This window comes from Cinclus cinclus, chromosome 24, assembly GCF_963662255.1.
Source record: "Cinclus cinclus chromosome 24, bCinCin1.1, whole genome shotgun sequence".
Classification (NCBI taxonomy): Eukaryota; Metazoa; Chordata; class Aves; order Passeriformes; family Cinclidae; genus Cinclus; species Cinclus cinclus.
Genome location: NC_085069.1, coordinates 3,493,103 through 3,517,032, shown reverse-complemented (window position 1 = coordinate 3,517,032; position 23,930 = coordinate 3,493,103). Strand labels below are relative to the sequence as shown.

General features: G+C 45.8%; 1 protein-coding gene across 1 annotated transcript; it reads left to right on the top strand.

Annotated features, from left to right (window-relative positions):
* Positions 1–21,054: 21,054 nt before the first annotated feature.
* On the top strand, positions 21,055–21,954 carry LOC134053470 (olfactory receptor 10C1-like; the record flags this gene model as incomplete). The annotated part of the gene is made up of 1 exon (XM_062508483.1): positions 21,055–21,954. A coding segment is annotated over exon 1 (900 nt), but the record flags the coding sequence as incomplete, so codon positions are not given.
* Between the last annotated feature and the right edge of the window lie 1,976 nt (positions 21,955–23,930).

The following is a 23,930-nucleotide window of genomic DNA, read 5'->3' as shown; positions in this document are numbered from 1 at the left end:
GCTAGAAAAATAAATGTTAAGTACAGACTGATATTACCCTTGCCAATGTCTCTTTTTCTCAGTCTCAAGGTGAAATCTTGCTGGGTGTCCCCACTCAAAGGAGGAATCTCCAGCCACATTCTGAGAAGGGGAGGGGGGGTTAGACATCTGTCCTGTTGAAGAGTGGGGCTTTTCCAGAGTGAAGTGATGGACTGTGAGTGTCACAGTGCTCAGGGAGCTGTGCCAGCTGGGGCAGGATGCTCTGCCTGAGCAGGGATACAGCAGCTCCAGCTGTGTCCTGTCTACACCTTAGCAGGAATGGCTTGAGCAAGGAGGGCCTCCTGTTTGTAGTGTTAAAGAATGCTGAGACCAGCTTGACCAGACTATCATGTCACCACTGTCACTGAAAACATCAGGATAAATTAAGCTCTCTAATGCTACTTTTAGTGTCAGGAAGCACACATTCCTTTCTTAGAGTGCCCTTCTGGGCAACTCCTCCCACTTTATATTCCAGGCATGATGCTGTGTGGTGTGGATGTCCCTCTGGGCAGTTCAGGTCACCTGTCCCAGCTGTGCTCTCTGCCAGTTTCTTTTGTGAGCCTCCTCACAGGCAGAGCAGAAGATGAGAAAACAAAATGTCCCTGACTCAGGACAAACGTGACTGAGCAAAACCCCAAACTTCAGTGTATTATCAACACCATTCTCATTGCAAATCCAGAACACAGCACTGTAAGAGCTACCGAAATAAAGAAATTAACTCTACCCTGTCTGAAATGAGAACAGTGGCATTCCAGCACAATTGCTGAATTACCTTTGTTAGTTCCCTCTTTATCTCTGGGTTCTGCACAGTGTCCATGTGGTTCAGAAATTCTACATTCCTTGAGTCCATATTCAGCCATAAAATGCCTCTTCCAGGTCTGAGACCATTGATGCATATCAAGGTTAATTACAGTTGTTTTAGCAAAACGTAAAGCTTCAGGGCTTTTCCCAAGCTGTGTTCCCACTAGAGCAGCTTATGGCAAACCTTGCTAAATGTTGGCTACAGTGGCATATGACAGAGTGGAAAATTACACTGCTCATGATTAATTAAAAGAAGTAATTAGAAAACTGAATTAAAAGAATGAATTAGAAAAGGTATTTGTAAAGTTCTATCATTTCCAACACCATGAGGACATGCAAACAGAGAATCCCTGATCTGAGGGCAGGAGCAGCAAGGATGTCCAGGCCTTCACATGGAAGTGAGAGTCAGACGGGTCACATGGGAGAAACCAAAGTGGTGCTAGTACCTTCTTCAGCAGCAAAGCCTATTTTGTTGAATAGACCTGCCAAAACCTAATGTAAAAATGTATCAGAGGCAGCCAGTCAGGTTATGCTATAGAAGGGCAGTCCCACTTTTGCATGACAAGGATTTCTAGCATACCTCCCTAAGGTGTGTGAATATCCCTCCCTTGAGCAGGGAAAGCCCTGAAGGTCACTTCTCATGGCTGAGCAAAATAGGTTTGCTCATGGTTGTTGGATGAGTGACATCAATCTCTACGTAATTGTTTTGCCTGATTTCATAGAATTGCTTCTCTGTTGCTTCCAAGATAGTGCACTGTACTGTAACACTAGTAGTTAGTTAGGGTGTGTTACTATGCTAGTTCCACTATGTTAGTTATGTTAGTAAGGCTGCTGATGCTATGTAACAAATACTTGTGATCAAGTTATTTTGCTTAATGATTGCAATCAATTTAAATGAATTCTTAATTTTATTTATATCAATAGATTTGGTTTGCCGTCTTTAATCCCACGGGGCACAGTTGTATACAGGCTCAAGTACACCTCTGTAACCCTTTGCATAGAAACTGTTGAAGAGTTTGGGGCTGGGCTAGGACCCAGCTGCATGCAGACTTCTCTCTGAGGAGTTTAGAAAACAAAAGTGTCCTTCCTGTACCTGCTGACTTGACAGGAGGGCTTCTGTAGCAAACTTTGTCTGGAGTGGGTCTGTTCTCCACTCACTGATAACTTTTGCAAGGAGCAGGGAGTTGGACTGGATGAGCATTATGGGTCCCTTCCCACATGAGATATTCGATGATCTGATGATTCTATTACATGGTGGAAGGGGAAAGGGATTTTCTTTTTGCCACCATGGAAGTTGGGAGAAGTATTAGTAAAAACACTGGTAAAGGGAGGGCTGCAGGGAGCAGTATCACCTTCCACCACTAAATTGGACTAGGATTTCATAAAATTAAATGAAGACCAACAGCCATGCCTGGCCTTGCTTATTGAGCCTTCTCCCAAGCACAATGGGAATATCTGCTGGTAGTGGATAACATTGAGTGAGTTGGTCTGTGCTGTGAAAGATGGTCTGACTGCTTGGTGGGCACATCTGTCAAATAAATCTTAGCCAAAGAAATAATTGGAATGCTAAATCCTTGTTTGCTGCAGCAGATGTGGCAAAGAGAGTGGGTGATTTTTGGTTGGTTGGTTGGATGGGGATTATTGTTGTTGGTGGTGTTCTTTTAATCTTTCTGATTAATGACAAACCTTCGGAAGAAGGAGTAGGGGAACCTAGATGTTAATTTGTGGGCAAGAATGATCTTTTTGGTGCAACTTTATCCCAAAGTATATGTGAGGACTGCATCAATACACACTCCTTTGTCTTGGGTTCCTCTACGGCAGAGTCACTGATGGTGTGACCCAGAAAGGAAATATGGGTACAGACACCCAAATGGTTTAAAGTGGGCATGTTTCAGCAGACTGTAGTACACAGTAGCAGAAGCAGGGGAAGTATCTGGCAGCAGAGGATCATAAAGCCAAGGAGGATTAGCAGTGCCTTAGCAAAAGCTATAGCCTGCATACTTCTTCATGATACCCTAAAAAGGGTCCTTCAAATCTGCGAGCGATGAGGTATGCCAGGAAATAGATCAAGGTAAACTAATTTTTAGTTGTAATGAACTGGACATCAACAGGGAAATAAAAATTAAGATTGGCAATGAGTGAATCTTTTGTCCCTTATCCCCAAGTGAATGTGGGCTGCATCTTTGTTTCACCTTCAAATTTTGCTGAGAAAGCATAAGTATGGTAAGCCTGTGTGGCAACTCTGTCATTAATCTGGCTGCATTATGAAGTAATAGTAATTACTGCAAAGTAAAACCAGATCTTGATATTTGTGTGGGATATCTGGGTTTATATAGAAATCATTTGCAAGTTCTGTAAAACTAGAGGTGGCTGTGAATCAGCTCATACACGTGCATCATATTTATCCAACCTCTTAACAACTATTCCTTATTGCTCCAATCAGCACTAGCCAGTCTCAGTGGACTTTATATAGATGTAGTATAAAGAGCTGTGGACAAACCTCTCTTCTGCTTCACTGCAGAGTGCTCAGAGTTGAAAGCTTTCCTGGAGACCTCAACATTTAGGGGTTTTTTCCTATCCTCTCTCTTCTTCTACCACACTCCACAACAGGAGAAACTACCTTTGTTATATTCAAATGGTGCAACTGATGATTTTTGAGACTTGAACTGATTAGTCCATGAAAAGATCTCTGCCACAACAAGTTTTCTTTTTCTACAGAGTAAAAGTGGTAGCTGAGCGTTTGAAGAGAGTAGTGAATATACAGCCTTTGAAGGCAATGCTATGAAAGAAGAATCAGTCAAAAATAGACAGAAACAAAACGCATAAGACTGCCTCATTTTCTTTAGAAGCTTTTATAATCTTTTCAGAAGATCTTCTCAAAATCTGAGTAGTATCTAAATTCCAGTCCTCTTTCTGTCTGTTCAAGCAGGCAGTTGTATTCTGACTGCAGATTTGCCCGGCTGTTTGCAGCTTCATCGGCTGCTGGACACTAAAACGAGGAGAGCTCTGCAAGGCACCAGACAAGGATGATCCTTGGGAACCTCAGTGGATTGAGTGAATTCAGACTCCTGGGTTTTTCTGGAACCTCTCCTTTACACCCTTTGCTCTTTCTAGTTTTATTATCTCTTCATATTCTCACCTTGATGGCGAACACAGTGATAGCTTTGATAAAAAACAGTGATAATCGCCTTCACACGCCGATGTATTTCTTCCTCACTCAGCTGTCCTGTTGGGATATCTGCTATTTGTCTGTCATTATCCCAAGTATTCTCGAGAACCTGATGGTGGGAACAGTGCGTATTTCCAAGACAAGATGTGCAATGCAAATGTTTTCCATCCTTTTCTTTGGAGTTGCTGAGTGTTTTCTCTTGGCGGCCATGTCCCTTGATGGTTATTTTGCAGTTTGCTCCCCCTTGCATTTCACAATTATCATGAGCAGCAGGGTCTGCAGAAGCCTGGTTGTTGGAGCTTACATCTGTGGAACTGCTGAGGGCTTAGTTCACACCCTCATCACCTTCAGCTCACCCTTGTGTGGTTGTGCCATTGACCACTTCTTCTGTGAGATTCAGCCTCTCCTGGACGTGCTCTGTGGCAACACTCTCCCAAGTGAAATCCAGGTCATTGTGGTGGCTGTCTTTGCTATTCTGAGTCCTTTCTCACTGGTCATTTATTCCTGTATTCCTATCGTTTCCACAATTCTTCACATGGCATCAGCTGAGAGCCAGGAGAAGGCCTTTTCCACTTGCTCCTCACAGCTCCTGGTTGTGACTGTTTTTTATGGCACTGCAGGCTCCATGTACCTGCGGCCAAAATACAGCTACTGTGCATCTGTGGATAAATTCCTCTCCCTTTCTTATTCTCTGGTGACTCCTTTATTGAATCCCATCATTTACAGTTTGAGGAATAAGGAGGTGAAAGGAGCCCTGAAGGAAAAAATGGAGCAAACCTAAGTTAGTGTGGAAATGAAATAGAAGATTTGGGTTGTTCCAGGTGTTTGTGGTGGAATTTTTCACTCTAAATTCTTGTTCAGGAAAATCAATTTCCTGATCTACTTCAGCTATTGGGGAGGAAGGAGGGAGAAGAGTGGAGATTTTTAGCTCTAAGAGGGAGTGTTAGAAGCTATGTTAACATTTTGGAAGGGAATTTCTTCCACATACTTAAGAAATTCTTCAATCAACTTATTTTTTTCCTTTTCTTTTCCTTGCTATTTTTCAAAAGCTTGAAAATTGTGCTTTACATACTTCTGAATTTTTGAACCAAAGAGTAATATTCAAGAGCCTGACTTTACTGAAAGAACTGAAAAGAATTAGTTTTCACCTGTTTGCATTTATTTCCTGAAAATGTTTAGTAAATCTGTTGGGGGAAAGGAGAGGACAGAATTCAGGCAACAATGTGGAGCCCAGGATATTATTGAGTACTGATTTTAATTCTGAGATTGTTACTGGGGCAAAAAAAAAAAAAAAAAAAAAAAAAAAGAGGTGTGCAAAATTGCATTCCTGCCCCACTGCCTCAAAGATATTTCTTCAATTTTAGAGTCATTGTTTTAAACATGTTAGACCAAGTGTAGGCCTTTGAAGTACTTAACCACTGTAATCTTCTGTAACTATTAATACAACTCTTTATATTAAATGCTCAAAGTTTAAATGATATTGGAAAGATAAGGACATGCATTACTCCTTAAATTAATCCTTCATTCCTGGAAATAACTGAAAATATAAATATCATAAAAGTACATGTCCTGGTTTAAAAGACAGCTGTTTGCTAAGGAAAGCAGAAGCTTCCCTTTGGACTGAAAAATGTGACCCTTCCTTCCTTCTTTCCTTCCGATTATTAGGATTTTGAAATTAAGGGAGCTCTCAGGCAAAGATATGGGGGAAGGAATAACAGTTCTTTACTAGTGCAACGAACAAGACAAACAAGAACAAGAGCAGCTATGAAATTAGCCACAAACAGAACAGTAACTCAGTCCCAGTGTTTTTTGGCTGCAGGCACCTTTTCCCTGAGCTGCAGTTCCCGGTGCTGGGGGCGGGCAGGTCCCGCAGAGCTGCAGGAGGGCTGGGGGTGATGGCAGAGCTGTCCCAGGGAGAGACAGAGAGAGATGGAGAGAGCTCTCCGCTCACGGTGTGGGTCCTGGGGCTCAGCAGAGTGCTGGAAGGTGGCAGGTTCCAGCGAGAAGGCAGCAGGGCAGGGTCCCACAGCAGTGAGGATGGCTCCCGGCGATGGCATGGCAGGAATGCAACACAGGCGGCGATCGTCCTTCTCGTCCCAACTCCAAGGGGGAAATGGGACCCAGGCCCAGCCTTCCGCTTCCTCTTCTGGATGTTTCAACCTCGCGCGGTGTCCTTCTTCTCTCTCTCCTCCCCCTTGTCACCAGGGCCCAGTCAACAGGTATCTTAGCATGACAATGGGGAAAATTCCACAGAGGGAAAAGGGAAAGAAACAACCCCCAACAGTACAGGGTTCTTAATTGGATGTCATATGAATTTTTATCTTGAGAGTTTGTAAATCCACAAAAAAATTATAAGGTATAATATTCTTTGCAGAAGCTTGACATCTTTGTTTTTAATCACATCTTATTTTGGACCAAAAAATGTATTATAACAGAAAATGCTGTCTCATACATTTAATTTTTTAAATTTCAAATGCATTACAAAAAGAATGCATTGTTTTTTGTCATATTGCTTTATTGGCATTACAGTTTCTCCCCTAGTCATATATGCTAGACTCCTTACAGCAGCATTCCTAGAGAATTGCACAACTGTGTGTATTATGAAAGAAGTGATGAAGAGGGGAAACCCAAGTAAAAAAAGCAGTGGGGATAAGAAAAGTGTAATTCATAAAACAAAAAAAACCAACAAATAAAAATAACCCGAACCAAACAAAAAAAAAAAAAAAAGGTAAAATATGGTTCAGTAAAATGAAAGTAAGCATTAAAAACCTGGGAAGTTTCAGTCTGGTAAACCACCAGGTCCAATTCTTTTTTGATTGATTATGCAAAATTTGTGAGTTCTCAAGTTTGTGGACAACACTAAATCAGAGGGAGTAGACAATGTGCCAAAGGGCCCCCATGTTTTAATGAATCCAGAGGAAGGCTGGATGAGTTCCTTGAACAGAGAGCCCAGCTCTAGGTGTCCAAACCAGGTGGGATTCAGCTGCCTCTTCATGGCTTGATTTTGGGGGAGCTGCATCCATGGATTCACACTTGCCCATCTTAAGTGTCTGGAATCTGAGCCTGAAGGATGGTTTCTATCAAAATGGAAATTAGCACTTCTAGGGCAGGGATCTTGTGCTTCAGAAGGACTCTTTGCAGATGAGTGCTGTCCTCATGGCCTGGAATAGCAGGCATGCAGAAGAACTTACAGGACTGAGTCCCCTCCAGGGAAAGCTGCGTGTTCCTGGTCTCTGCTGGGGAAGAAAGGGTGGTGGTACCTTGGACAGGATGAGAAAGCAGAGAGTCAATGATAAAAAACAAAAATCAACCTCTCCTTCACTTCCTTTCTGACTGAAACTGTAAAACAAAGCTCAGAGAACTCACATTTGTGGGATCAGTATGGTGACGAGGATTTGCAAATCTCAGCTGTTTCAAGAGAGGTGTTTAGCCCTCAAGTTACCTGAAGATCTATGAACCCTGAGGCTCTGTGAATGATTTCATTTGCCCAAGACTACTTGCACGGAACAAAATGAGTCTGCTTTACAGCAGAGCTTGGTCTCAGCTGATGCTAGAAATCTGACTGTGCAGTTGCCTCTTGAAGCAAGGTGCTCACTTTGAGAGAAAGTGTACAGGTGAAAAACTTGTCCTAATTCCTCCGGTTGGAACAAATCTTCAGTATTGTTCCAGAAAACTCTGAATTAACCCCACCTGATCTGATTTCAGGCTCCAGAGCACTGAATGGGAAAGCCTTACTGTGACAGACAGGAGAGCCAGGGGAGAATCAAACCAACCATGGTGCAGAATAAACACAACTAAATCCAGTGCAGAGTTCCAGCTCTGTGCCAGGATCCTTGTGCTGGTCTGGAGCACAGAGGTGCGGGACGGAAACATGAAAACACGCTTGGGCTCACAGGAATATCCAGAGACAATTAATCATCCTTTCAGAATTTCACAGAAGAGGTTAAAAGTGTCCACACCTTGCTTATTTTCATCTTTTGAATGGAAAAGGGGATTTTGAATTTAGCCTTCTGGAAATGCTTACATTGTATCTGCATAACTACAGCTGGATGAAACCTGACTCAGTCTGGCAATAGAAGTATATGCTACTTGGGAATAATTGTCATAGGTTAAACACCCAGCAGATTGCACCAGTGATTCCTGCTGTCACTAGAATAGCCAGCCCGTGGAATTTTGTGACTCTCATGCCCTTGGTGCTCCAGAAAACATTGTAAACTCTAGATTGGCAGTAAATTGGCAGTAAAAACAAAATAAAATAAAACACAAATACAAAAAGGCAGAAAAGACTGTAGTTCTTAAATCGGAGTAAGTCTATTGTTTTGCACTGCAGGTCTAGATATAATACGGTGAAAAATTAGTTTTTCTAGATAGAAAGTTTTACATCTAGGTATTTCTAATACATACTACATCTTTACAAGGGATATGCTAGACACTGAGCTCTCATTTTAAAATAGTGCAGTAAACCATGCTAAATTCTCCAAACCAATAATTGCCATTTCAGATTTTGTCTGAATCAGGTTTTATTCTTTCCCCAGCCAGTGCCCTCTCTGCTCTTTGTCTTTCTTTCCATCTTCCTCTGTCCTTTCTCTCTGTCTGTCTAACTAGCTCTTTTTTGACATCACTTCCTTGCATTCCTTGGGCTTTCTCCTCTGTCTCCCACTGCTGCAGCTCTCCTTTCTCAGCGGAAGGTCCCAATGCTTTTGTCTGCCTCAGGCTCTGCAGCCACCCAGCCCGGGGCTGTTCACACCCTGCTTTGTGCCAGCCTTCTCAAGCCCCTCGGTACGGTTCTGTTTGCCAGCACTGCCGTGCCCTGCTCCTCAGCACCTCCCAGCCGGGCCCCTGTGTCCGCCTGAGCCCGGCACTCAGCTGCGCTTCTCCAGCCCTTGGCAGCTCCCGCCTCCCTGCTCCCCCTCTCTGCTGTGCTCACACCCGGCAGAGCAGCACAGATCCGCCCCGTGCCCCAGCCCTGGCTCGGGGCCCGCCAGGAGCCTCCACCCTGCTCCTCACCTGCACCAGGTGTGCTGTCACCTGAGCAATGGCCAAACAACCGGGAGCCTGCAGCAGCCACTCATTCCCTGACACTGCAGCTGATGCCTCCATGGGCTTCCTAAAAGCACAGGCCACACAAAGCCAAGGGAATCAAAAGCAGATATATCTACTGAATAAATAAATTCCATACATCAATATCAATATCAATATCAATATCAATATCAATATCAATATCAATATCAATATCAATATCAATATCAATATCAATATTTATTGAAGGGCCTTCAGGAACATTTCAGGCAGACAAAGCCTCCCAGGGGCTACACTCCAAAATGGACCGTGGGTCACGGGTTCTCGTCCTTTTCTAAGTTTGGTCCATTTGCCTATTGGAGGTTTATTTCCAATGACAGCTTCAGGTAATGAAGTCATTTACCTTCAGTTTGTTCACCCCCAACTCACTTTTGTTTCCATTTCCTGGGGCCTGAGGCAGTGAGGGGTCCTTGATTGCCAGGCCTGGGCAGGAATTGCTGTGTCTGAGCAGAATGGGGAAGCAGCAGCTCACACTGTGCATGGAGTTTGGAGTCACACGCATAAGAATGGCAGGATTGCAAATCTATGAAAAATACAAAAGCTACAATCCTGAGGCATCAGGGGTGAATAGCAACCAGCTGCCTCTTTGGAGCCCGAGGAACAGCAACTGCCTGCCGCAAGGCCCAAAAGCTTGTTGGTCAAATGCAGCAGGAACAAAAGTGCCTCCAGCCATCCTGAGTGGGAATGTGGCTAAAGCTGTGTCTGATCCAAGGCAGCCTGGAGGAAGGAGTGAATGTGAAGCTGCTGAAGAGCTGCCCAGGAGAGGCTGGGGCCCTGGCAGCCAAGGCTCACCCAGTGCAGCCTCTGGGGGTCCCTTTGGTGGGGCCAGCCCAGGGTCAGCCTGTGGGTGCACCTTGGGGGCACACCAAACTCACTGGAAAGGACCCTCTGAGAGCTTGGGTGCCTTGCACAGGAGTCTCACAGGCACAGGCCAGTGGAAGAACAGAGTGGAGTGGAACAGAAATGCCCGGCAGCCTGAGGGCCAGACACAAGTGTGACCTGGCTTGTGACAGCTCTGGGCAGGGCTCTGCTCACTGGGCTCTGTGCTCTGGGGAAGGAGTTCACTGATCCTTCACTCAGGGGAGGCCCTGCCAGCCAGTGAACCCCTGTGCATCAGAGGACAGGGGGAGTCCCAGTGACTGCCACCTGGGAGAGGAGCCATGTGGTTCCAGGGCCCAGGAGCCATGTGCTTCTGTGACCTCAAGGGGATCCATCCCTGTGTGCCCCCATGTCACTGAGGGGCAGCGATGTGGCACCTCTCCAGTGATTGTGACTCACCTGCCCAGGGCTCAGTATCCTGAGAGCAGGCTAACGTGTCAGCAGGTCTTCAGGATAGCTCAGCTTATTCCTGTGCTACGCACTTCTCTGCCTTTCAAGCAGATTTATTGTTTACTGTCCCCTTCAGCTTTTGTCCTCTCACAGGTAATTATGATTTGACTCTTGGGATAGATCATAGAGGAAGGAGAGAAAAGTCTAGGCTGCTTATACCTTCCTAGCTGAAGGCTGAGCTGTTGCCCCTTCATAGGCTGTCCACATACAGGCTAGGCTAGAGTCCTTCTTTGCTGATTCTCTTTTCTTTACTATAGCCTAGGATAGGTAAGTAAGGGGTGAGTGCAGTCTGAGGGGCTGGGCTGAGCCCAGAGTGGCAAAAAGCCCACCTTGGATACTGCAGGAAGGAGTGGGACAGAAGGAGAGCAGCAAAGGCTGTAGTTAAGTTAGTGGCTGAAAGCTGGTCACTCCTGCAGAGGAGGGAAAAGCCAGAGAGCTCTGCTGTTGATGCTGTGACAGCAGCAGGGCCTCCTCAGAGAAGGTAACATGCACTGGAGCACTTCAGAAGGACCTTTGAAGCTCCTGGGGCTCTGTCACTGATCACAAAGGGGTGAGCCTGCAGTTCAGCAGCTGGCTCAAGCACCACTGAAACTCTTGATGGCAAATGCTGTTCTTTCCATAGGTTGTATTTCTTTGGAGTTTTTATTCCTTTGGTGAGATGTAGTCATTTCTTTGCAATCAGGTGAGGGGATTGATGCTGATCCCTTCCCGGAGCACGTCCTTGGTCATCCAGAGCTTTGCCCGCTGCTCCTGAGAGGGACGATGGCCACAACAGGGAACAATTCCTGTGAGTACCAGCTTCACTGGCAGCTTTGGACTTTGTGACTCCCCACAGACAGCTGACATGACTGGTGCTCAGATCCCAGAAGGATGTGCTCACAAGCTAGAGTGAAGTCTGGGATGTTTGCTGAGAATAGCCAGACTGACCCAGGTTGTTTAGTCCCAGGAAAACACCTTTTGTCATGATGAAGAAGACTTTGAAACATCATTGCTCATAGGGAGGTCTGACAGGTCCTTGAGTTGCCTTTTGTGCTCAGTACTTGCTTGTTTTCAAGAAGTTCCAGTCAGTTAGAATCAGGGAAAGCTTGACCTGATAATCCAGTCTAGAGCTCTGGTGAGAAGGCAAGGTACCCTGAGGCCCAGAAATCAGAGCTGGGGCTTGTTGGACTCTTGGCAAAGTAAGCAGGGGAGCAGACTTTTACAAATCAGGAAATTTCAATGGCAGTGCTAGGCTTCCCCTGATACTGAGTTGAAGGTTTGAGCTGGTTGTCCTGACTGCTTGTGTAGAAAGCTCAAAGTTTAAATATGCTTTCTTTCCTCGCCTCATCTCTTTCCAAATGGAATTTCTCTGCAGTCATCGCCGAGGGAATAGCTCCTCCAAAAAGGATCCTCTTCCCACCAGAGAAGATTTGCATGGTCTGGCAGCAGAGACAGAGTGCTGGAGCAGGGCTCTTCAATGTGGGCAACACGTGCTTCCTCAACGCTGTCCTGCAGTGCCTGACCTACACCCCCCCACTGGCCAACTACCTGCTGTCCCAAGAGCACAGCCAGGCCTGTGAGTGCTTTTAGGAGCATCTCCTGAAAATCTCTTCATCAAGTCCCAGATTCCCAGAATGTAAAATTTGTTTTCAGACAACAGCAGCCCTTTGTCAGCCCCATGAGTCTGTACTCTTTGAACACTGGAGCCTAGAACCCACTTGTCCTAGCCTGCTGCCTTACCCTTAATGAAAACACCTCTTTCTCCCTGGCAGTCTTTATTCCTGCAAGTTCAACCCTCTGTGCTTATTGCACAGAAAGCTGTTGGTTTACCATCCCTCTCTGAACATTTTCTGCACACTAAAATGCCCTGAGACCATTGGGACATTGGGAGGAGTGGAGTATTGGAGTGGAGTGGCAGTGCAAGAGGAGGAGTATCCCACTGCTGTGGATGTTTTGCTAACCTAAGGACCTTCCCTGTGTCCCTCTTCAGGTCACCAGCAGGGTTTCTGCATGATGTGCATCATGGAAGCACACGTGAACAAGGTCCTGCGTTCCCCTGTCAGTGCCATCCTGCCTTTGGCTGTCCTCAAGGTTTTCAAACGTAAGTCGTACCAGGTGCTTGAACAGGTTTCCTTCCCTCCTTCTATGAGAGAACTGAAACCTTCTTTCTTAGGCATAGGAGAACATTTGGAGCCTGGCAGGGAGGAAGATGCCCATGACTTCTTGTGCTGTACTGTCAATGCCATGCAGACAGCTTGTCTGAGTGAAAGCAGCGAGTAAGCACAAGCAAATCACCCTCACCAAGTTCTGAGCCCTTTGCACTGCTTGGTGTGCTCCCATCAAGGGAAACCTAAACCCTGGGCTTTCAGGCCAAGCAAAACTCTTGCCGGAGATAATGCTCTGTCTTCCCACTTGTTTCCAGCTTGGACCTCTCATCTCAATCCACTACCATTATCTCTCAAATCTTTGGAGGCTTTCTGAGATCCAGAGGTATGTTTCCTCAACTCTTACTCTCTTTGACATTGCCTGTGTCCTTCTGTCTGCCTGTGCCTGACAGTTGGTCTGCTGGGACAGGTACAATGTGTAAATGGGCAGTGTCAGTCAGCTTCCCATTGCTGAGCATTTGGATTTTTCCTTCCAGTCACCTGCGTCAGCTGCAAAGCCGTTTCTGACTCCTACGAGGCCTTCCTGGATATCCCTTTGGATATCAGAGTAAGAAGCTTTTGCAGTTGTGCTTCAAGACATGCCAAGGCCCTTGCAGCTTTTCAGAGTCAGCACATTTGTCTTCAAAATGTGTGCTGTGAGCACAAGAGATCTTGGTGGTGGGTGGGAAGGGGAATGGATGGTGTCCTCCTGCAGAGGCCATGGCACTGGTCTCTCTGTAGGTGCTGTCTTTAAGCTGGTCGAGCAGCATTATCCTCTCTGCACCCTCAATATATCCTCATCCTCCTTTGCTTTGCCCTCCCCTAACACTTGTCTGGCTCCCAGGCTGATGGGTTGGGTTGTTTGCACCACTGATGCCCCTGCATAGTGTCATGAGTTGATGTGAGTGGTGTGGTGGTACGGGGAGGGAGCTCTTGATGGCTCCGGGAGCCTCTGGGACACAGGGAGATGTTCAGCATCCCACTCTCTTTCTGTCTCCTTCTGGACAGCTTCATGGTGGGTCTCTTCAGCATCAGCTGCAGGGGTTTGCTTGTCAGCTCGTGGGAGTTGTTTGGGTGAGGCAATTTCCTGCAGCTCAGTGTGCTCATTTGTCACTCTTGCAGACAGCCTCGACCCTCACTGCAGCTCTGGAGGACTTTGTGAGACCCGAGCACCTGGATGGTGAAAACTGCTACAAATGTAACACGTAAGATGATTACTAAGCACATATTACCAGCAGATCCTGTGTGAGGGAGTTGCATGTCATTGAGCAGAAGTCATCTTCTCATGGAGCTTTGCTGCACACAGAGGAGATGCAGCTTCTTTAAAATAGAGCAGGGAATAGCCTTAGAATAGCAAAAGCTGTGTGAGACAGGACAGGTTGCCTGGCCACCCTGGGGGAGGATTGGGTGCATTTCAGCACTGGGTTCTGTGCTTGGTTTCAAGGTGTAAGAAGAATGTTGCTGCCTTCAAGAAGTTCACAGTCCATTGCGCACCCAAGGTTCTCACGGTGTGTCTAAAAAGGTTTGACTGTTTCACCGGTAGGAAGATCAGCAAGGTTTGTACACAGCCGGTGTGCAGCTTTCTCTTCCTGGAGCAGATTTCCCTGAGCTTGTGCCAAGGCACTGGTCTTGGGTTCGTCATGTTCCCTTCTGGGGAGAGAATTCCCTTGGGAAGACAGGCAAGCGCTCTTCTCCAGCAGAGCTGCTTTGGCCAAGAACAGTTTCCTGCCACTCACAGCATTACACCTTTGTGATGGTGTGCTTTATGGAAAACCAGCTGCTTGTGAGCCCCAAAGATGTATTTACACACCTCTGGCCCCTGGATGTGGCAGGCTATTCTGAGTCATAGGTCAGGGTCACTTCTGAGCCCTGCTGGTGTCTGTGCAGGTTGTGAAGTACCCCGAGTACCTGGATCTTCGCCCGTACATGTCCCAGGCAGAGGGAGAACCCCTCCGTTACTCCTTGTATGCTGTCCTGGTGCACAGTGGGGTCAGCTGTCATACAGGACACTATTTCTGCTACACAAAGGTAGTCAGCAATGTCCTTCATTCCTTCCTTCCTTCCTTCCTTCCTTCCTTCCTTCCTGCCTTCCTTCCTTCCTTGCCAATGGGGAAAATGTGTGTGGGGAAGACAACTTTACTGTCGGTGTTGCTGAAAGCCAAGGTTTTGGGGCAGGAGATGTCTTGAGGGGCTGGACTGGATTTGTTTTGACATACTGTTTGTTAGGTAGTTTTCTGCCTGTGTTTTTGGTGAGAAACCATGCAGAGATCCTTGTCCTTTTTTTTTCACAGGCCAGCAATGGGCTGTGGTACCTGATGGATGATGAGTCTGTGGAGCTTCGTTGCCTTGACACAGCTCTCAGGCAGCAAGCCTACCTGCTGTTTTATGCCAGGTAATAAGCAGCATTCAGATGCGTTCAGAAGATGTTTCCTTTTCCCTGTCTATTGGTTTGCTTCTCATAGTGCAGAGAATGCAGAGATTTCTCACCAAAGGCAATTACTACCAGCTTCATTCAGTGCTGTGGAACCTGTGCTGCCCCAAGTCTGTCCTTCAGGCTGCTGCCCTGATGTAGCCTGCTACTTGCCTGCTCTGTGATGCTAGACTTTTGTAGAAAAGAGTGAGGGAACTTAAAGGGACCTGCCAGGAAAGATGGGGAGGGAGCCTTTATCAGGAAGGGCTGGACAGGATGAAGGGTATCAGTTTTCAGCTGACCCATTATGGCAGGTTTCCATGAGATATTAGGAAGAAATGCTTGAGTGGAAGGGTGGTGAGAGCATGGAACAGGCTGCCCAAAGAAGCTGTGGGTGCCCCATCCTTGGAGGTTTTCAAGGCCAGGGTGGACAGGGCTTGGAGGGGCCTTGTCTATTGTGAGGTATTCCTGTCCATGACAGCAGGGTGGCACAAAATGAGCATTAAGATCCCTTCCAACCCAAGCAAGAGTGTGAATTTGTGCAATTCAAATGAGGGTCTAGAAGGTATAAAGATGAGGTTTATCTGAGACAGGAGTAGACTTGGTGGGAAGACTCTAGCTAAAATTTCCATTAGTGGCCTTGGTTAAATCTTCTCTCTGTCATACAAACCTCTCCAAGGAAATGAGCGAATCCCAGAGAGGGCTGCAAAAACAGCCCCAAACTGACATCTTTCTTTTCTTTTCTCCAGGTGTTCGGATCTGAAAATTGTAGAAAGGGCTTCTTCCTCACTGGCACCACCGTATGCCCCTTCCTTCCTTCCTCAGTGGGCAGCCAGCAGCGAGCAGGTGGCTCCTGTTGGCCCACAGGGCTTGCCTGGCAGCACGAAGGTAACTCTGGGGAGGAGGGTCAGTGCACTAGAAGAGCAGTGGATCTCCTTCTAGCATCTCAGCATTTCTCCTTTTCCCCCTCTCAACATGCAGCACTCTTCACAGCCACAGTGCTGCCTCTTCTCCAAGCACCCCGGCTGCCTCCATCCCATTTGTGCCCCTTTGGCCCTTTGGCCTTGGCAGCCCTCCAGAAGAGCCTTTGGGAGGCTCAGAAATGTCCCCTCCCAGAACTCCTGGGAGATCCCCACTGACTCTGGTCCTTTCAGGAGAGAAGGGCAGGAACTCTCCACAGCTCTCTTTGCAGGACATGGCCCTGGGCATGGAAGGCGCTGGCAGGGAGCAGGACCGGAGCAGATCCCCGCTGTCGGGCAGGGATGGCCACAGCTGTTCTGGGGTCAGCACGGACTGGGACCACACAGCAGGGAGGAGAACGGGCCCTCCGAGTTGTAGCGCCACTGCCAGGGATGGTGAAGCTTCAGGACCTTCCAACAGGAGCTTGCAGTGTGCTCCTGGCCCCGGGGTTGCTCAGGAGCAGGTCCTGCTGAGGCGGAGGGACATGAGCAGATCCGTGCAGGGCAGCTACAACCTCTGCAGCCCCTCTGTGCAGCACAAAGACTACGAGCCCTCAGCGAGGAAGAGGAGGAGGCTGACAACACATTCCCCGTGTTGTGATCAAACCCCTGTGGATAGAGCAGCTCCAGGGCCCCCCAGCTCCCGCTTGAAGCAGGCTCCCAAGCTCAGGGCTGCTCGGAGGCAAACCCGAGCGAGGTGCAGAGAGCAGAGGAGATCCCCACGGCGGGGCTCTGACCTGCACGGCCGCTTTGTGCAGTGCACAGACGACCAGCACCCCTCTGTGAGCAAGAGGAAGAGGAGGAGAACAAGTTCTTCCCGTTGTGACAGAGGCCCAGGGGATAACGCAGCTTCAGGGCCCTCCAACACCAGCTTCAAGCAGGCTCCTGTGCTCAGGGCTGCTCAGGAGCAATCCCGAGCGAGGCTGAGGGAGCGGAGGAGATCCCCAGAGCTGGGCTATGATCTCCACAGCCGGTTTGTGCAGCACGCAGCCCAGCGCCCTTCGGCGAGGAAGAGGAGGGTGCCCATGGCTTAGAGGGGCAGGTCTGAGAAGAGCTCCGGGCACTCTGGGAGTGCTGCAGTCAGATTTTGGCCCTGGCTGAAGCAGAAGGGAAGATTAGCACTGAGATTTTTATCACAGGTGTCCTTTTTTTCTTCTCAAAGATGAAGAAACAGTTGGTTTATATGGTGGATGATGCTTGTGAATAGAGTAATAGGCTTTAATTAGAATTCTTCATTCCACAATGTAGATAGATTTTGCTGCTAATATAGGTCAGTAGTTGAAATCAATATTGTAGCAATTTTTTAATTAAAGCTAGAAAAATAAATGTTAAGTACAGACTGATATTACCCTTGCCAATGTCTCTTTTTCTCAGTCTCAAGGTGAAATCTTGCTGGGTGTCCCCACTCAAAGGAGGAATCTCCAGCCACATTCTGAGAAGGGGAGGGGGGGTTAGACGTCTGTCCTGTTGAAGAGTGGGGCTTTTCCAGAGTGAAGTGATGGACTGGGAGTGTCACAGTGCTCAGGGAGCTGTGCCAGCTGGGGCAGGATGCTCTGCCTGAGCAGGGATACAGCAGCTCCAGCTGTGTCCTGTCTACACCTTGGCAGGAATGGCTTGAGCAAGGAGGGCCTCCTGTTTGTAGTGTTAAAGAATGCTGAGACCAGCTTGACCAAACTATCATGTCACCACTGTCACTGAAAACATCAGGATAAATTAAGCTCTCTAATGCTACTTTTAGTGTCAGGAAGCACACATTCCTTTCTTAGAGTGCCCTTCTGGGCAACTCCTCCCACTTTATATTCCAGGCAGGATGCTGTGTGGTGTGGATGTCCCTCTGGGCAGTTCAGGTCACCTGTCCCAGCTGTGCTCTCTGCCAGTTTCTTTTGTGAGCCTCCTCACAGGCAGAGCAGAAGATGAGAAAACAAAATGTCCCTGACTCAGGACAAATGTGACTGAGCAAAACCCCAAACTTCAGTGTATTATCAACACCATTCTCATTGCAAATCCAGAACACAGCACTGTAAGAGCTACCGAAATAAAGAAATTAACTCTACCCTGTCTGAAATGAGAACAGTGGCATTCCAGCACAATTGCTGAATTACCTTTGTTAGTTCCCTCTTTATCTCTGGGTTCTGCACAGTGTCCATGTGGTTCAGAAATTCTACATTCCTTGAGTCCATATTCAGCCATAAAATGCCTCTTCCAGGTCTGAGACCATTGATGCATATCAAGGTTAATTACAGTTGTTTTAGCAAAACGTAAAGCTTCAGGGCTTTTCCCAAGCTGTGTTCCCACTAGAGCAGCTTATGGCAAACCTTGCTAAATGTTGGCTACAGTGGCATATGACAGAGTGGAAAATTACACTGCTCATGATTAATTAAAAGAAGTAATTAGAAAACTGAATTAAAAGAATGAATTAGAAAAGGTATTTGTAAAGTTCTATCATTTCCAACACCATGAGGACATGCAAACAGAGAATCCCTGATCTGAGGGCAGGAGCAGCAAGGATGTCCAGGCCTTCACATGGAAGTGAGAGTCAGACGGGTCACATGGGAGAAACCAAAGTGGTGCTAGTACCTTCTTCAGCAGCAAAGCCTATTTTGTTGAATAGACCTGCCAAAACCTAATGTAAAAATGTATCAGAGGCAGCCAGTCAGGTTATGCTATAGAAGGGCAGTCCCACTTTTGCATGACAAGGATTTCTAGCATACCTCCCTAAGGTGTGTGAATATCCCTCCCTTGAGCAGGGAAAGCCCTGAAGGTCACTTCTCATGGCTGAGCAAAATAGGTTTGCTCATGGTTGTTGGATGAGTGACATCAATCTCTACGTAATTGTTTTGCCTGATTTCATAGAATTGCTTCTCTGTTGCTTCCAAGATAGTGCACTATACTGTAACACTAGTAGTTAGTTAGGGTGTGTTACTATGCTAGTTCCACTATGTTAGTTATGTTAGTAAGGCTGCCGATGCTATGTAACAAATTGTTGTGATCAAGTTATTTTGCTTAATGATTGCAATCAATTTAAATGAATTCTTAATTTTATTTATATCAATAGATTTGGTTTGCCGTCTTTAATCCCACGGGGCAACGTTGTATACAGGCTCAAGTACACCTCTGTAACCCTTTGCATAGAAACTGTTGAAGAGTCTGGGGCTGGGCTAGGATCCAGCTGCATGCAGACTTCTCTCTGAGGAGTTTTAGAAAACAAAAGTGTCCTTCCTGTACCTGCTGACTTGACAGGAGGGCTTCTGTAGCAAACTTTGTCTGGAGTGGGTCTGTTCTCCACTCACTGATAACTTTTGCAAGGAGCAGGGAGTTGGACTGCATGAGCATTATGGGTCCCTTCCCACGTGAGATATTCGATGATCTGATGATTCTATTACATGGTGGAAGGGGAAAGGGATTTTCTTTTTGCCACCATGGAAGTTGGGAGAAGTATTAGTAAAAACACTGGTAAAGGGAGGGCTGCAGGGAGCAGTATCACCTTCCATCACTAAATTGGACTAGGATTTCATAAAATTAAATGAAGACCAACAGCCATGCCTGGCCTTGCTAATTGAGCCTTCTCCCAAGCACAATGGGAATATCTGCTGGTAGTGGATAACATTGAGTGAGTTGGTCTGTGCTGTGAAAGATGGTCTGACTGCTTGGTGGGCACATCTGTCAAATAAATCTTAGCCAAAGAAATAATTGGAATGCTAAATCCTTGTTTGCTGCAGCAGATGTGGCAAAGAAAGTGGGTGATTTTTGGTTGGTTGATTGGTTGGTTGGATGGGGATTATTGGTGTTGTTGGTGTTCTTTTGGTCTTTCTGATTAATGACAAATTTAAGGAAGAAGGAGTAGAGGAACCTACATGTTAATTTGTGGGCAAGAATGATCTTTTTGGTGCAACTGTATCCCAAAATATATGTGAGGACTGCATCAATACACACTCCTTTGTCTTGGGTTCCTCTGCAGCAGAGTCACTGATGGTGTGACCCAGAAATGAAATATGGGTACAGACACCCAAATGGTTTAAAGTGGGCATGTTTCAGCAGGCTGTAGTACACAGTAGCAGAAGCAGGGGAAGTATCTGGCAGCAGAGGATCATAAAGCCAAGGAGGATTAGCAGTGCCTTAGCAAAAGCTATAGCCTGCATACTTCTTCATGATACCCTAAAAAGGGTCCTTCAAATCTGCGAGCGATGAGGTATGCCGGGAAATAGATCAAGGTAAACTAATTTTTAGTTGTAATGATCTGGACATCAACAGGGAAATAAAAATCAAGATTGGCAATGAGTGAATCTTTTGTCCCTTATCCCCAAGTGAATGTGGGCTGCATCTTTGTTTCACCTTCAAATTTTGCTGAGAAAGCATAAGTATGGTAAGCCTGTGTGGCAACTCTGTCATTAATCTGGCTGCATTATGAAGTAATAGTAATTACTGCAAAGTAAAACCAGATCTTGATATTTCTGTGGGATATCTGGGTTTATATAGAAATCATTTGCAAGTTCTGTAAAACTAGAGGTGGCTGTGAATCAGCTCATTCACGTGCATCATATTTATCCAACCTCTTAACAACTATTCCTTATTGCTCCAATCAGCACTAGCCAGTCTCAGTGGACTTTATATAGATGTAGTATAAAGAGCTGCGGACAAACCTCTCTTCTGCTTCACTGCACAGTGCTCAGAGTTGAAAGCTTTCCTGGAGACCTCAACATTTAGGGGTTTTTTCCTATCCTCTCTCTTCTTCTACCACACTCCACAACAGGAGAAACTACCTTTGTTATATTCAAATGTTGCAACTGATGATTTTTGAGACTTGAACTGATTAGTCCATGAAAAGATCTCTGCCACAACAAGTTTTCTTCTTCTACAGAGTAAAAGTGGTAGCTGAGCGTTTGAAGAGAGTGGTGAATGTACAGCCTTTGAAGGCAATGCTATGAAAGAAGAATCAGTCAAAAATAGACAGAAACAAAACGCATAAGACTGCCTCATTTTCTTTAGAAGCTTTTATAATCTTTTCAGAAGATCTTCTCAAAATCTGAGTAGTATCTAAATTCCAGTCCTCTTTCTGTCTGTTCAAGCAGGCAGTTGTATTCTGACTGCAGATTTGCCCGGCTGTTTGCAGCTTCATCGGCTGCTGGACACTAAAACGAGGAGAGCTCTGCAAGGCACCAGAGAAGGATGATCCTTGGGAACCTCAGTGGATTGAGTGAATTCGGACTCCCGGGTTTTTCTGGAACCTCTCCTTTACACCCTTTGCTCTTTGTAGTTTTATTATCTCTTCATATTCTCACCTTGATGGCGAACACACTGATAGCTTTGATAACAAACAGTGATAATCGCCTTCACACCCCGATGTATTTCTTCCTCACTCAGCTGTCCTGTTGGGATATCTGCTATTTGTCTGTCATTATCCCAAGTATTCTCGAGAACCTGATGGTGGGAACAGTGAGCATTTCCAAGACAAGATGTGCAATGCAGATGTTTTCCTTCCTTTTCTTTGGAGTTGCTGAGTGTTTTCTCTTGGCCGCCATGTCCCTTGATGGTTATTTTGCAGTTTGCTCCCCCTTGCATTTCACAATGATCATGAGCAGCAGGGTCTGCAGAAGCCTGGTTGTTGGAGCTTACATCTGTGGAACTGCTGAGGGCTTAGTTCACACCCTCATCACCTTCAGCTCACCCTTGTGTGGTTGTGCCATTGACCACTTCTTCTGTGAGATTCAGCCTCTCCTGGACGTGCTCTGTGGCAACACTCTCCCAAGTGAAATCCAGGTCATTGTGGTGGCTGTCTTTGCTATTCTGAGTCCTTTCTCACTGGTCATTTATTCCTACATTGGTGTCGTTTCCACAATTCTTCACATGGCATCAGCTGAGAGCCAGGAGAAGGCGTTTTCCACTTGCTCCTCACAGCTCCTGGTTGTGACTGTTTTTTATGGCACTGCAGGCTCCATGTACCTGCGGCCAAAATACAGCTACTGTGCATCTGTGGATAAATTCCTCTCCCTTTCTTATTCTCTGGTGACTCCTTTATTGAATCCCATCATTTGCAGTTTGAGGAATAAGGAGGTGAAAGGAGCCCTGAAGGAAAAAATGGAGCAAACCTAAGTTAGTGTGGAAATGAAATAGAAGATTTGGGTTGTTCCAGGTGTTTGTGGTGGAATTTTTCACTCTAAATTCTTGTTCAGGAAAATCAATTTCCAGATCTACTTCAGTTATTGGGGAGGAAGGAGGGAGAAGAGTGGAGATTTTTAGCTCTAAGAGGGAGTGTTAGAAGCTATGTTAACATTTTGGAAGGGAATTTCTTCCACATACTTAAGAAATTCTTCAATAAACTTATTTTTTTCCTTTTCTTTTCCTTGCTATTTTTCAAAAGCTTGAAAATTGTGCTTTACATACTTCTGAATTTTTGAACCAAAGAGCAATATTCAAGAGCCTGACTTTACTGAAAGAACTGAAAAGAATGAGTTTTCACCTGTTTGCATTTATTTCCTGAAACTGTTTAGTAAATCTGTTGGGGGAAAGGAGAGGACATAGTTCAGGCAATAATGTGGAGCCCAAGAAATTACTGAGGACTGATTTTTAATTCTGAGATTGTTACTGGGGCAAAAAAAAAAAAAAAAAAAAAAAAAAAAAAGAGGTGTGCAGAATTGCATTCCTGCCCCACTGCCTCAAAGATATTTCTTCAATTTTAGAGTCATTGTTTTAAACATGTTAGACCAAGTGTAGGCCTTTGAAGTACTTAACCACTGTAATCTTCTCTAACTATTAATACAACTCTTTATATTAAATGCTCAAAGCTTAAATGATATTGGAAAGATAAGGACATGCATTACTCCTTAAATTAATCCTTCATTCCTGGAAATAACTGTAAATATAAATATCATAAAAGTACATGTCCTGGTTTAAAAGACAGCTGTTTGCTAAGGAAAGCAGAAGCTTCCCTTTGGACTGAAAAATGTGATCCTTCCTTCCTTCTTTCCTTCCGATTATTAGGATTTTGAAATTAAGGGAGCTCTCAGGCAAAGATATGGGGGTAGGAATAACAGTTCTTTACTAGTATATCTACCAAGACAAACAAGAACAACAGTAGCTATGGAATTACCCACAAACAGACCAGTAACTCAGTCCCAGTGTTTTTTGGCTGCAGGCACCTTTCCCCTGAGCTGCAGTTCCCGGTGCTGGGGGCGGGCAGGTCCCGCAGAGCTGCAGGAGGGCTGGGGGTGATGGCAGAGCTGTCCCAGGGAGAGACAGAGAGAGATGGAGAGAGCTCTCCGCTCACGGTGTGGGTCCTGGGGCTCAGCAGAGTGCTGGAAGGTGGCAGGTTCCAGCGAGAAGGCAGCAGGGCAGGGTCCCACAGCAGTGAGGATGGCTCCCGGCGATGGCATGGCAGGAATGCAACACAGGCGGCGATCGTCCTTCTCGTCCCAACTCCAAGGGGGAAATGGGACCCAGGCCCAGCCTTCCGCTTCCTCTTCTGGATGTTTCAATCTCGCGGGGTGTCCTTCTTCTCTCTCTCCTCCCCCTTGTCACCAGGGCCCAGTCAACAGGTATCTTAGCATGACAATGGGGAAAATTCCACAGAGGGAAAAGGGAAAGAAACAACCCCCAACAGTACAGGGTTCTTAATTGGATGTCATATGAATTTTTATCTTGAGAGTTTGTAAATCCACAAAAAAATTATAAGGTATAATATTCTTTGCAGAAGCTTGACATCTTTGATTTTAATCACATCTTATTTTGTACCAAAAAATTTATTATAACAGAAAATGCTGTCTCATACTTTTAATTTTTTAAATTTCAAATTCATTACAAAAAGAATGCATTGTTTTTTGTCATATTGCTTTATTGGCATTAAAGTTTCTCCCCTAGTCATATATGCTAGACTCCTTACAGCAGCATTCCTAGAGAATTGCACAACTGTGTGTATTATGAAAGAAGTGATGAAGAGGGGAAACCCAAGTAAAAAAAGCAGTGGGGATAAGAAAAGTGTAATTCATAAAACAAAAAAAACCAACAAATAAAAATAACCCGAACCAAACAAAAAAAAAAAAAAAGGT